The sequence below is a fragment of the Sardina pilchardus genome, chromosome 24 (assembly GCF_963854185.1).
Source record: "Sardina pilchardus chromosome 24, fSarPil1.1, whole genome shotgun sequence".
Lineage (NCBI taxonomy): Eukaryota > Metazoa > Chordata > Actinopteri > Clupeiformes > Clupeidae > Sardina > Sardina pilchardus.
In genome coordinates, this window is record NC_085017.1 from 20486064 (window position 1) to 20501640 (window position 15577).

At 41.5% G+C, this 15577-nt stretch overlaps 1 protein-coding gene across 2 annotated transcripts; it reads right to left on the reverse strand.

The window, feature by feature from the left end:
• Window positions 1–2462: 2462 nt before the first annotated feature.
• Window positions 2463–14324, reverse strand: ldlrap1a (low density lipoprotein receptor adaptor protein 1a). Of its 2 annotated transcripts, XM_062530234.1 has the most exons (10): window positions 14041–14324; window positions 9975–10117; window positions 9716–9828; window positions 8399–8513; window positions 6650–6722; window positions 6375–6461; window positions 5723–5841; window positions 5496–5530; window positions 4256–4287; window positions 2463–3206 (listed from the first exon to the last, which is right to left on the reverse strand). In XM_062530234.1, the coding sequence occupies exons 1-10, from the start codon at window positions 14123–14125 to the stop codon at window positions 3160–3162; spliced, it is 849 nt and encodes a 282-aa protein (XP_062386218.1). In that variant the 5' UTR covers window positions 14126–14324; the 3' UTR covers window positions 2463–3159. The 2 variants fall into 2 exon arrangements, with proteins under 2 accessions (XP_062386218.1, XP_062386217.1); XM_062530233.1 differs by lacking the exon at window positions 4256–4287 and having other exon boundaries at window positions 14041–14289.
• Between the last annotated feature and the right edge of the window lie 1253 nt (window positions 14325–15577).

The following is a 15577-nucleotide window of genomic DNA, read 5'->3' on the forward strand; positions in this document are numbered from 1 at the left end:
CAAGTCTATGTCAGTTGTTAGTCTTAAAAGCTTCATGAGGGCTAGCATGATTCTGCAATTCTAAACGGAAATTATACGATTTATACCGTTATGAAAAAAGTATATGTTGAATAATGTAACAAAAATAAAGTGTCACATATTTTCAACATGTGTTACCTCATGGTATTTTATGCTTTGCTCTCGTTGACTGTTGCTTGTTGTCTCTATTAGCATGGTGTTCTTCGTAAAACTTACTGGAAGTTGGCTACACGGCGTCGTCATGATAGGCTACTGCTTGTTTAAGGCGAAAGTCATGCCAGTACAGTGGTCTTTTCCCATCCTATGGCGAGAATACAACGAATAATAACAGATTTGAACGAACAAGTACATTTGACGAACTACAAATGTGGAGGCAGCATGTGAGGGAAGAATGATGGAACTGTTGTCCCATAGGTCCAAATGTTGGTGTGTATCTTCATCTGGTCACCATGGCGCGCGCGCTCTCCATTATCTTCCAGGAAATAATATGCCATAGTAATTAATGATGGATCAAATCTTCACCTCAATCTAGAACATAAGGAAACGCTTTAACTGAGTCAATGAATTTCAATAGCTAAACTACAAAGTCACCATCCTGTAGTCTAAGTGCCTATGTCATTTCAAAGCTAGCCTAACATTTGAAAACCTATTGCTTAACTCCCTTGAGGAATAGGCCCTGCTATTATCCCAACAAAATTGCTCCTCTTGCCTGAAGTGAAACATATTAATGGAGAATGTAAAGCAACTGAGAGATGAACACTCTGATAATGGCCTTCATGTCAATACATTCATGTTACAGTAGTTACAGCATTATTTGTATTATGTTGACTGAAGGGAAAATGTCCTGAAATGTCATGAATTTCAAATAACATGACAGTGCATCTGTCATCAAGGAATTGTAAAGCTACCCCTTAATGTCTCTTAACCCTATAGACATGAAGCCTTTATTGTTCATGGTAGCTGTTATTACCGACAAAACACATAATAATCACCTCAAAAAAGATATTTGATGATAATTTCTACGCTCCAGTAGGTCTTGATGAAGGTATGTGCATGGTAACCTGTACCAGATTCCTTTTAATGCAATAACAGAGAATCTGAAGCCAACACTGTGTGGTCGTGGGGAGCAAGAGCGGGACTGTGCCTTTCTGGATCAGTCTGCACCTTCCCCACACACGTTTTCTGCCACGTTTCACCGCTGAGGCCGTGTGTGTCAAGAGTCCTCTGGAGGGCCCTGCGTCACGTGGCTCAACCCACACACTCGCTCAGACACACACACACACACACACAAACACACACACACACACACACACACACACACACACACACACACACACACACACACACACACTACATTATCACAGCCATAACATATGCAGAAAACTCATCCTGACAGCCTTACTTAAACTACCTGCATTATTTAAAAGCCATTGATATGCTTGGGTAAGCCAAAAACAAAACTCACCACTACACACTATTCTATTCCACTGAAGCAGGTGAGGAGGAAACCAAAATTCCTGTCTCCACTTGGGGAAAAATCATAGAGTCTAAAAATGGAACTCCAGTGAGTCATAAAAAAAAAGAAATGAAGGAAACATTAAGAAAATATGCTGAATAACAAGTAGGCTATTCCGGGTTGCTTTCAGGGGTCTGATGATGGAGGTAAACAGTGCTGTTGGCAGGGCATTTTGTTTGATGAATAAGACTTTTAGTTGTTTTATTCCCCCTGACCCCATTCTTTGGCTGCTTTAGGCCTGACGGAAATTGAGTGCACATAAACTCAAAGCATTAGAGACATTCCAGAGTGGCCCATTGTATGTGACATTACTGCTATACTTGAATCCATCCATAAGTCGTATCTTTCTCCACCCCGACATTTCTTCCTTCACTTCTCATACCGTACTTAAGAGTGTTACATGATCGTCTTTGAGTCTATTTTGGCGCACAAAACATGAGTCAGCCTCCCTCAAATATGTACACAAACAAACATATCACAAAAGCACTCAGCACAAAAAAAAAGACTGTAAAGTGGATAAACTGCTCAAGGGCTAGGAGCTGTGCATCGGTATACTGTGGCATTTGAAGACTGGTAACAGATCACTGCCGTGGACAGTGAGTGTCTATCTGCTCAAGGGAAGATGTAGGCTGAGTGTGAATGTGCTGCCCCCCACAGGTGTAAGTGGACAATTTCTAGAGGCTCCATCCTCTCTTTCTTGTTTGAAAATGGCCGACAAGCAGTCATTTCACTGGTCTCTTTCTTGGCAATAGGCGGCATAACCACCTTTAACAGGAGTGAATCCAGATGTGCTCTAAAGGGACAGTTGATCATCCTCACTTTGTTTTGTTTAACAGACATGTTTCAGCTCTTGCTGTTCACATGGACCATTACAAGTAATAATAAATATAACTTAATTGTTGTTAATTAAGGCAAAAAAAGACAACAATCATTATTAAACTGTATATTTATTTAGTCATCAATATAATACAGATATGTGTCATTCAAACTGTTGCAGAATCCTCTCTGTGAGAGAGGGAAGCACTTGTTTTCAATTTTACAGTTGTGTTAAAGTTTTGATATTACAAAATAAACACAAAAATATAGCATTTCATATACTTATCATTCATAACGGCATTACGATCAGTGATTAGTCAGTGATTGTCATTTATACTTATCTAACTGTCATCATCACAGCATATTTGTTTTACTCTACAGTATGGACTATGAAAGAACTGATAAATATATGTAGATCTAAATAATACTGATGTAGTTAAATACAAGTGGTATATACATCTTATTCAAACCAAGAATAAGATCCTTGGGTAAAAATCATTCAATCAAGAAAATGCATGAATACTGAGGTCGTCCAGCTTTAAAAGTAACATCTACATAATATTGGCATGGTGAGCAAAGCTCTACATTGGTTGATATCAAAGAAGGAAAGTGACATCTATCCACGGTCATTCTTCGCGGTGGTCATTCCAAGGATGGTGTCACATGCTGTGACCTCTCTTCCCATCAATGCTTTCATCTCCAGGGTGCCTTGCCATGGTCTGGTTCTCAGAACCCAAACGGGTCATCTGACCTGGGGGGGTTTCCATTGGCTTTGTCCCAGTCGGGGTCCGTGTTCCAGTCCAGAGGGGTCACCCCAATGTCCAAGACCTGGGGGTTAGTACGAGCCTCTGCCAGTCTGGCGCCATAAAGAGAGACATGAGAGATCAGTCTTCTTGAAGTGACCGGCGTAAATATTTACTGTATGTACAACAGTCTTCACATTTATTTCATTGTTTGATTAGACGAGACGTAGGACTGACATGGTTAAGATTTGTTGTTAATATCGCTCAAAGCTACGTAATTGTATCTGTGTGAGACTAATGATAAAGATTAATGTAACGCTATTTGTGGTATTAGCTGTTATTAGTCATCTGTACACACTGTAAGAAAGGAAGTCAAAGTCCACCACTGTTCAACTCTCAGCTGAACACTAGCTTTCACTCAGTCCAAAAGTCACTTTGAAACCCCTCCAAAACTGTATTTATTCATAATACAACGTCAACACCATTTCAGTTCAAATGATGCCGTGAGATTCTACAGTTTGCTCTGTTTTTTTGTCCTGTCTGTCTGTCTGTCCTGATAAGGTATGCAAACACAGACACATACACACCTAGAAGACAAACAAACAAGGAGCATGAGGTCAAAAGCACTACAGTTTAAGGACAAACAGGGTTTTTTTGGAGGCGTTGTGGCATTGCCCTTTGCTAGATTGAGGAGGAGGGGAATGAGGTCATGAAGGTGGAAGTGGGGTGGCGCTGAACTCTGCCTTACTGCATGTTAGATAAGAAAAGGAAGAAGGACCCGTTCCATAACCGTATAGCCTTAATATTTGTCTCCTCTCAGGAAAAGAGTGCCACTAGACTAGAGCATTATCGGGCTGGTTTCCTGTGTATGGATTAAGCTTAGTAATGCACTAAAAGAGAACAGTGGAGATTTCCATTGAAGAAAAGCTTTTTACTCAAGGAGGCTTAATCCATGTACAGGAAACCAGCTCTATACCATCATGTTTTCCAGTAAGGCAGGCAGAGTTCTGACACCTTTCCATGGGTTTATGGGAAGGGCAGCGTGAGGAGGAGAAGGGGTAGGAGAGGGGTGAGGCTACGCAGGGGAATGACAGGCTTGTATCAGAGACTGGGGGAGCAATACTATGGGATTGACAAATTCTGGACACAATCACAACGTTACCTGAAGAAGACCGAAAGCTATCCAAACTGCAGCTATGGGGTACAAAGAAAGACTGGTATGAGGGGGGCTTTACTGTGTGGAACTGTGAAATTTGGTGATGCTTCTTAATCCGTCTCTGTGGCAGAGCATTAATGAGTTCACCCAGAAATTATGCAAACGGCAACAATTATATGTTCATCAAGGAAGACTGTTACATCGAATTAGAAGACTTCACATTGTTCTGAAAATGCATTAGCTAATACTGTAGCTCTTCTCTTAACTCAGATGGCTGTTCTGACCCCCTGCGTATAACGTGTTTGTTATCATGTGTACAAGGTAAGTCTTTTTTTTTTTTTTTTAACCGACTATGACACAACCTTTTAAATGAATTATCCGAATCCAATGTTTCAAGCCAGATATTCTCAAGCTAAAACAGGAGGTAGTAAGTAGGAAGCCATGTCAACAAAGCCATTTTCAGAGAAAGTCTGAGGTCAGTGGCCACTATACTACAACCAAGGTGTTTTCCCCAGGGCAAGATGATTCACAGGCCCTCCTTCATATGAATTAAGTCAAGTGTGGGCAGTAAAACTGTCATCTGGAAATTGGCAACAGGCTGCTGACTTACATGTGAATTTGGCGACCTACAAAAAGAAGGCCAAAGGTGGCAGAAATGGTTTAAAAACAACCCATATCTTTTTCAAACAGTAACCTAGTAGATTCCCAACTAACTAACTGAACAATTCGACTTAAAAAAAAAAAAAAAAGTATTAAAAAAAAAAACGTATCTGATACTGTACATTGATAAAACCAACAACACACTCAGTCACTCAATACATCACTAAAACTAACAATTGTTTCCATGTTTTCAAGGGTATCATATCAAGTGGCCAATGTGACAACAGATCCCATGATGAAGTGGAAACTGTCAAACCAATAGCATACTTAAACCTCGTGTTTAGATCCTTAGAAATGTGTTCTTACTTACTCTCCTTCAGATCATTACTTTGCAACTGAGGAGATGCCTTTGATAAATAGTAACATTCAAGCCCCCTCTCGGTTCTCACCCCTCAGTAAAAGCATTAGATGTTGGAAATCAGGTCATTTACATTTTTTTCTCCTGTGCAAGCTCATTTCCAAGCTGTTCGTTTTACAAGGCCGAGTCTGCCAACACTCCTAGTCTTGTTAGAGTGATGCACAACAGTATCAGCCCGAGAGGACTCCCCCTGAGAAAGACTAACTGACAGTTATATGAACTTCTTACCTTGAAAACGCTTCATCCAAGCCATCATCAATTTCCTGTCAAGTGATGAAAACACATCTTATGCAAGTTTTCTTTTGAAGTCAGCTCATATTTCAAAACTATTACTCCAAAGAGGATTTCAAAGAGAACAATCAAGGCTATATTTCTATTGAACTCAGTTGGCAAATTCTTTGGGAAATGATTTTGAAATGGTAATAAAATAAACATGTGACTGGCAATGGTCTTACCCAGATGGTGTTGTTGTTATCAGGCCTGTTGAGGTTAGTCACAAGGTTTTTTCGATTGTCAACATCATCCACAATCTTACAGGAGCTATCAAAGTCCAACAGATTCCCTGTAGCTACATCTACAAAAAAAAACAATAAACATATTTGACTATAAATGAATATGACAAACAAATGCATACAGTGTTAGATATAGACATAAACATGCTTTCTTTGTAGCTAATGATTGCCCATTCTGGCCACAATCGATGCTTTCAGGCATAGACTCAGAAGGGAATCTGAGAATCTGTACATTAAGGAGAGAATGAACATGCATGTTTGCTTGTTTCTTCAACATCATAAAATAAATAAAAAGAGGTATGCATGAGTTCATATGTACTTAGATTAAAAACAGGGCCCTCATTCAAATGATGTGCAAAGTCTTAAGTTGAACTAAAGCCTGCATTGCATTAACAAAGCTACACAAAATCTATTTGCACATTTTAATACAATGAGGAAGATTCTAATCACAGACATCGGTGGGTCATATAAAAGCTCTCATGCCACATAATGGCGTTAGTTCATGCACTAGAACTTGGCTCATAGATTGACTTAGATTGGCATAGATTGCCCAGCATTAGTGTTTTAAAGTGTGAATGTGCACAAACTACTGTACCTGGTCCCTGTAAACTGGTGGGCTTCTCTGTCTGGGCGTTGTCGGTAACTTCTTCGACAGAGCTGGACTTTACCCGCTGCTCTTTCTCTGCGAGGAGCGAGGACAGATGGCACATCATCATCATCTCTGCGCATCAGCCCCATAATTACATTCCCCATTCTCCTCTATTCCCCCATTAACAAAATCCACTTTCCCCACCAAACTGCTCTCATCCCTGCCACCAAACAACATTTGGAGCACAATAAAGAACCCAGGGACGGCACAAAATTGGATACCTTCTTTGGCCACCTGCCAGAACTCAAAAGCAACTTTGAAGGCTTGAGCCACAGTGAGAGTCACCGCTTGAGCCTACAGGGAAGAGACATTAAAAGGAGTTATTCATGCAGTTACGTGATCATTTTGTGAACATTATTCCAACACTTTTATTCAAAGTGACTAGAGATGCACCGATCGCTCGGCCGCCGATCAGAATCGGCCGATTTTGACGTGATCGGCCACGACCGGCGACCGGCCGGTCAGTCTGAGACATGCCGATTTTATGCCGGTCAAATGCACTCGCACCTACTTGTAACAACATCACACAGCTGAGTTAGCAAAGTTTGATGAAGCTAGCAAAGGCTAACACTCAGGGCTGGATAAAGCGCTAATGCTGAGTTTTTCTATGCAGCGAACGCTGTGCTTTGCCATATTGCGTGGAATTTACTAAGCTGTCACTTCAGGTTACGTAAACAGCGCACATCACCGCCCGTCCTTGCCGCTAATTGCGTGCTCACAGCTGAACCACAAGCGCTGTCAACAAGCAGCAACATAGCCACGGCAGGAATAAACATCGTTTTGCTTCGGTTTGCCACCTTAGCATGTATTCTTTCACACTAATACAACAACAAAGTCCGATTTACACATTTAGAGGTTTATTTCATTACCTTTTGTCTACTCACGCCTGTATGTTTCTTCTAAATTCGCCAAAAGTAAGCATTCTAACATGTCATACACTACCGCGACCGTGATACAAAACATATTATGTGTGGTGTCGTTGGAAAGCTGCGTTTCTCCTGCATGACGTTATGCCATCCAAATATGGACACTTCCTTTGTATCCGCAAGCAATCGCGAAAGTTCAAAGAAGAGTGTAGTAGACTGAGTATGCATGCCATTGGCTGTGTTTCAAGGCTGTTATCTCAAAATTAGTTTTTTGTAATTTTCCAACATCTCAGCCTATGTAGCACCTATACATCAAACTTTCCAGTTATACACTTATCAGTATTCTGAAGATATTTACAGTTGGATATTGTATGTGAGAAGAAAAAAATAGTAGTCCTACAGTACATTTCTATTAGTAGTGTGTGAAATGAATGTCCCACACTGGGAATACTGCAGCTGAAGAAGACTTGAAGAAGAATCTGTCTATTCACATTTTTTTTACCAGCCATTGATAAGTTGATTACATTTCTATATTAACATGTTGTATTAAAGAAAGGATAGAAAATAACTCCTGTTGTGTGCTGTAAAGTGGTTAGAAGATGCAAATCGGAATCGGCTAAAATCGGTATCGGCAGGTCAAATTCTATGAAAAATCGGAAATCGGAATCGGCCAAAATATTGCAATCGGTGCATCTCTAAAAGTGACCTAAAGTTCAACTGTACAAAACAGAAATGGCTCCTTGAGTGCTTCTTGATACACACACAAAAAAACCTCTTATCACATTATCATGCTATACTTTATCATACTCAAATGTATCCCACACTTCCATCCAAGGTGGCCTCCAGTACATAGGCTACAAAAGAAGCGTTTAACGGCATATGCTTCTTGAGAATCTTCAACCACAACCCTGTTATTACTAACTTTCTCTGCCGGTGCTACTTGTGTCTGGGGAAAGCAAAGACCTACAGTACAGTATGCAGAGGTGTAGTTGGGCAAGTCATGACAAATCAAATCAAACAACCTTGTACTAAGAGAATGTCTGAAATGTGAATCATGAATCAGGTGATTTTTTTTTTTTTTTTTTTAAAGATTAAAACACTTGCCACTTTTCTTTTGGCGCATAGGAATGCATGGCACTCCAGAGTCTGGTTCTGTTGGTTTTGGGCGATGTAGGCAAACACCTTGTCTTGCATCTTGTCTGCGGTGCAATAGGATATTCTGGAAAGGGGGGGAAAGGGGTAAGGGAGAGAAAGAAAAAGGTCACAGAAATGTCAGAACTCTTCCTTCCAGTAAATGCACCATTGTCCACATAGGTCAAAGTCAAAGTCAAGTTTATTTCTATAGCACGATTTACAGACGGCTGAGCCGCACCAAAGTGCTTCACTGTAAAGTGCAAACATAGACATAGGTCTACATTCAAGTACAGCAAACAACATCTAGCACTGATAAGTGAACATGTACTGAGTCTGGATAAGAGAGGCCAGGAAGCTTTGCCTTTAAAATTGTGAATGGCCTGACATTTTTTAGAGGGTGTGGGGGCTTGCTGGAATTTGCTTGGGTTGTTATTCTTCTAAGTCTGTCCATATGTGCAATCTAGGTCTGTGTGTGAGAGGGAGAGAGGGAGAGAGAGAGAGAGGGAGGAGAGAGGGAGAATGTGGACAACATTACGTCCAACAACACGCACGCTGCCCACCCAGCTGTGAGCAGCAAAGATTTATGGGAAACAGTCCTTCCTCCTCGGCAAGAAAACACGGAGACAGTCCTTCCTCCTCGGCAAGAAAACACTGAGAGCAAATGTGCTGGGATATGTGATCTGTGTTGTATGACCGTGTGTAAGAAAGAAAGAGAAAGTGTGTGTGTGTGTGTGCGTCTGTCTCTGTGTGTGTGTGTGAGTGAGAGAGAGCTTACAGAGAGAAACAGCGAGAGGGAGTGAGAGAGATCTTAAATCTCACATGACAAGATGGAGCAGGGAAATAACTACAGTTGGGGGGGGGGGGGGCAGTACATATCAACTGTAATTGCATTTACATGTACTGTTTACATGAAGAAGACAGAAAAAGACAAAAAAAAATCAGGTTGGTACACAGTCATGGCTCTGCAAATTGAAAACAAATGCAGCAGTTTAGACCAAGCCAAAAACAAATGTAGCCGATCAACAGAGTGCTTCAGGAGCACAGGAGGTAGAGGTATAACTGTATTGTCTGTTGACCTAAAACATCACAAAACCAAAGTCAAATCATAGACGCCATCTTTAAGGGCAAGATATTGGATATGCTCAGGCTGGATAGGCTTTTTATAGCAGTCATGAAGAATCTTTCTCAGCCTGACTCATCTGCTGCATTTTGCAAGGAAGAATGGAAAACAGAACAAAACTTGTTAGAGCAAAGAGACTCTTCAAGTATCTAGAAGTTGAGACTCACCTGTATATAGACACATTCTCTATCAGCTGTTTGGTTGCATAGTCACATAGGACAATTCCCTGAGGTGAAACCTTTAAAGCAACTTTTTGGAGTTTCTTTCCACTTGCTTTGGCCTAAAAAAGAAGACAGCGTTCACAACAGAAGAATAATACAAAGGATTCTGCTCAGAAAAAAAAAAATACTATTTCAAATTCATCAAAACATAGACAGAGAAAGAAATCTTTTCACACAATAATAGACCAAGAGAGCAAGAACTCACTGTGGCGACAATGCGTTTGACAGCTGCCGCCGAGAGCTCCTCGCCTTTCGGCTGGTCCACCAGGGTCATCCCCAGGTGCCTAAGGTTAAAGGTCATGCCCTCCACGATGGTCTCCCTTGTGTCTGTCCAATTCTCCGGAAGCTCTGTGGAGCAAATCAGGTCGTGACACATGGGACATCAACAACCTCCTACTAATGTAAACCTTCCCCCCCCAGAAGCACATGGACTACAGGATAACAAAAACTGTCCAGAGGGACAAAGTTCAGTAAAGCACTGCTTTTGCATATTTACACAAGTATGTATAGATATCTGCTAAGCCGTGAGAATGTAAATATTTACTAGATGTGGTTACAGATACAGATGGCATCTATGTAAATATTCAGGTTTCCAGGTGAATCAAGTAAAATCAGGACAAGAGATGTCCTTGCTCTTGAACTCACACACACACACACACTGATAAGAGGGGCCCTGTTTTGCATTGGCATACTGAACAAAACAGTGACAACAAGCATAAAAACAAGCTTAGTCTGAGAAGCTCCGGGGACAAGCGTACACCTTATATCTCTAGCCCATCTTGACCCCAACCTATGACCCACAACTATGCTTATGAAATATCCATGGGGAAAGCTCTGATAAGCCTTTGATAAGCATCATAACATAGCCATAGCCTCCTCTATCCTCAAGACTCAACTTTTCTCTCTCTCTCTCTCTCATTTTTACGAGCACAGCTCGGAGCTGGAATCTGAAGTGTGGTTTGTGAATTCCAGTGGGATGGGTGGAGGGACACCTCCGAAAATGTAAGATGAATTACTGCATCAGGTGTTCAAGATGCACACACGCACGCACGCACGCACGCACGCACGCACGCACGCACGCACGCACGCACGACTACCCCGTCCCAAACATCTCACAGGAGAAATGAGGGTTAAAATAAGATTATGGCGGGAGAGAGAGGAAGAGAGCGAGCAGGAAGCACAGAACAACAACAGTGACAGTAAATGGAGGACAAGCAGCGCAGAGACGCTAGACGATCACCACCAGGTTGATCGATAGCCTTGAATCAACACCATCCAAAAGTGATTTAAGACTGTGGACAGGGCTGGAAATTCTGAATAATTTTCTAAATGCAACCCCCCCCCACCCCTATCACCACACACACACACACACACACACACGGCGCACACACACGCACACATCTTTCCCAGCGTTATTGATGACTGTCCTCAGCGCTCGAGACGGCAGTCTGGAGGTGATCCTCCGACTCTGCAAAAAAGCCCATAACAGCGCAATAACATGGCCACGCTGACAGGCAATCTCCATTATTCTGATTAGTGGGACGCGCAGGCGCCCTCCATCACAGAGAAAAGCCACTCACTTTCTCCCACCGTGGGCCATCTCTCACTGGTACCTGGGGCCTCCCATCCCTGACTCGCATACTCTCATCCTCTTCACATGCCAAAAGTTTAAGAATGGGGAAAAGCATGTGGGTTTCATGCAGTGAGTCTGTGTGTATGTGTTTGTTTGTGTGTGTGTGTGTGTTTGTGCGTGTGTGTACTTTCCCCCCAGATAACTAGCTGAAGAAGTTTGGAATTTGAGGCCTTTGGGAAAAGTGAGAAGCAAAGACAATTTTTGCAAACTGGGGCAGACCCATTAGACCAACTTAAATGGTCACTCATGTATCTTTAATGCATACAGCCTTCTTTTTTTCCACTGACTTAACAGTTGGTGGGCTAGAGAGAATTAATGTAATTTAATGTGTCATGGCAGTCATCATTTCCATTCCTGAAAGATATTTTTGGATTTTTAAAGTGAATATAAATGTATTAAGCTATTAATGCCAGCCCCAGCAGGAATCGGAGTTGCCACATCCCAGAGGCTGTTGCTGCTTGAGCAGCTGCTGTATCATGATGCAATGTTGTTCCTCATCTTGATCTGTAAATCAGCAACAGACTCAAGTCCTATTATGTTGTGAAGAGGAAAGCAATAATTTAAATGGTAAGTCAACATTTAAGACCCGCAACAGTAGCTTGCGCACATTGCTCGCTCACAGAACCTTGGACAGTTGAAGTAGACATTCCATCATTAGACCAGGCTTTGTATCATCTATCCTTGATCAAAATGCCAGTGCTGGGCAACCAAACACTTTTCCAGCTGAGAAGTCAGACAGGGCGAAACTAGCACTGGTACACACACTGTCCCCTGGAATAAAGAAGGCTATTTGTCACAGATGGCTACCATAATCTCTCTGTCGAATACTTCACACACGTATTCTGACTAAGATGCAGTGTGCCATTTAGTTTTCACTACAAAATGAAAATCCATCACAAAGGCTTTTACACAAGGGCTTAACTCGAGTCGCAACTCCTGACCGCATGTAAAAAATGAGACCAAAACCATGTAATTAAGTAATCTCTGGACCATAGGGACATTAGCCCTGGTTGCTAGGTTCTCACATAGGTATGTCACCCATACTTGTGGCACCATGTTCAGTATGGACTTTATTTAAGTGTGCGCACACACACACACACACACACACACACACACACACACACACACACACACACACACACACACACACACACACACACACACACACACACACACACAGGCTGTAAATATTCAGACTGAAGTATGCAATAAAAGTCTTCCCTGGCCCACTCCTCATTACAATGCATTTGCCGCAAGCTATATGGTTCATCTTCTGAGCTGGCATGACTTTGAACGGAGGGAAAAGACATTTTCCACCTATTAAAATGACTGATGTCCATAAAACGGTGGCTTACTGGAAGGTGTTAGAAGAAATATGAGATGATCTTACACCGCATGAATTGTAATTAGCAGATTATCATTGTTGATGACAAATTACATTGTTTCCCTCGGATGAATCTCAGAAGTGTTCTTTGTGCTTATGATGATACAACTTTATAGGCCTAGCCTATGTTCAGAATAATCATACAGTTCAAGGACCACTGTATGTATCTGGTTAGGCTTATGAAGTCAGGTAAGACTGGGATCCATTGACACAAGGCAGCTGATCTGCAGGATTTGTGTTAAGTAGCCAATAGTCTCCATTCCCTGTCGTTTTTGTGGAGTAAATGTCCACAGAGTTTAACAGAAGGCAGAGAATTTGTGAAAGTAGGTCAGTAGAGCAACAAAAGGTTAGTTTAACAAATCACACAGAGCTAGCCTAAACAAATAGGCAACCAGTCCATTTGAAAGCAAATAACGTTTAATCAATTGATATTTTAAGTGATGTATTCAGTAGACTACTTTGACAATATGTAGGCTAAGACTGGACATCACTGTTTAGCAGCCCACCTACAAGGCCTGTTGTTATTGTTGTTACAGCCAAGTCTAACCCTCTTTCACTGAAGAAAATCTATCGCAAGGTTAACTGTGAATGTTTTTCCTAGGGAATATTGTCCGATATAGTGTAAATTGTTAACTGTCAAATGTAGAACGGTCTATCCCTACATCTGCCGGCTGAGCAATAGGCTACAACCTGTAAACAGGACCACGACGTAGCCCAACTTTTCAAGACCGCTTTCTAGAGCCTCTTTTCAGGGGCTGTCTTGACCTCAAGATATGGCACATTTCTTTCGCCGCACATGATCTAAGTTAACGTTATCAGCCTATTTCTGTCAAACACTGCATGATGCAACCGAAGGTAAAACCACAACAGCAGATTGTTTGATTCACTAAAGAACCCCACAGGCCTACCAACAGGTAACAACAATGTAACTAAAGTTTCGGGCTCTGTTCTGATAGGCGACAACTCTTTCATAATTTATATTATGTAGCCGGTGAAAGTTGAGAGAACGACTGCACCCTGTTATCTCGAGGTTAAAACAGCAGCATATTGAAGAGACCTCAAAACGAATCACAGCACAATTGACGTCTCGCTAGGCTACATTGTTTTCTTTGCTCGAATGGCTGAACAGCGGAGAACTACCAAACTGCACGCCAAAATAGTAAAACACGATCCCGCAGGCAACCGTTGCACAACTCTCAGAAGTTGACTATCGAACAGGAGAGAAACAATTGGCACAAGATATAGGATACTTACTTTTGTGTTTTCCTGAATTCCAAGATTGTTTGGCCATACTCGGACTACGAATGATAGCCCTCCCTGCAGACTTAAGGGCATCCATTACAGCTGATATATAAAAAAAATATATAAAAATCTACTCTCTCTACCCAACACTCGTCGTTACCATGTGCTGACTGTCTCAACTGCAACTTTTGTTTGCGTTAGGTTGCCGAAAGCCATGGGGATGAGGATTGTCCTTTGCTTCCAATTGGGCGGCGTTGAAGCTGTCAATCAGAGAATAGCAAACACGAAGGCGTGACAGCAGATCTTGTTGTCTTACAACACAGTAGCCTATACATTTCTCGACTTTAATCAAATTCGCAGCTGGTCCTTAGGCAATATTAACTCCACGCTGTAACGGATTATTTACAGCCGAAGCTTCAATTAAAATATCCTAACTTTGTTTTTAATTTCGAGTGCCCTCATGTGGCCATTAAGAAGACTTCAATGTGTGCTTTCAAAGTAGTAGCCTATTCCTAAGTGCAGGAGATCTGGACGTTTATCAATTATTTGCATTTTCTGTACGAGTAGCCTACCACATTTTGAATTTCCCCTTGGGGATCAATAAAGTATCTATCTATCTATCTATCTATCTATTTTATCACATAGCCTACAAACGACAGTCACAGGCAGTTGACGGTGACCACAGCAGGCCATGATGTGAGTCTGAAACTAATCTCTAATCTAGGGTTGGACGACTTGGGAAAATATATTATTGCTATTTTTCTGACAGATATGGCGACCCCTGATTTGAGAGTTGCACAAGAAGCATAGCACCCGACCAACTGTGAAGCTCACTAAACAGTTTCTCTAACACCCACTAACCAACCAACCACAAGGATAGTCAAGAAGGATGAAATGAATATAAAAGTCATAAAGCTGACACAATTGTGCATGATTATTTGTAGCTCTTGCAATTGGGTAATTCCGTCGGTTCATATTCCAATTATGGTAGGCTAATTGTGCACCCCTACTACGGTCTCATCCATCCAAGGGTATCACAGCATTGCAGAAGTGACTATGTTAACTACATGGCATAGTGCGTTCAGACTTTTGAACATCATTGCATCATTCCATCGTCATTGGAACACACATCACCACCACACACACACACACACACACACACACAATTCTTGCTGAAATGGTCTATGCAACTGTACACATTCAAAACATGCATCACATAAAATATTTGGAGACTCACACTGCCATCTGCTGCTGGCTGTGCAATGTTTTCCATCACATATTCCACTAGGTGACCTGCGCAAAACTGGGCTTTGCCAATGAATACATACTGAAATATATATATATATATACACCTTTTCACTATACCAAAAACACACCATACCATCTAACAAATCTCTTGTTACACCCTACTTATGTAATTCAAGTACATGGACGCATTGTTATATTCACAGAAGTTACTGAAGACCTTAACAACGTCACAATTTCCATTGATTGTTAACCGATTAGAATATGGATGGTTTAACTAAAAGGAACAAGCACACAGACCCAT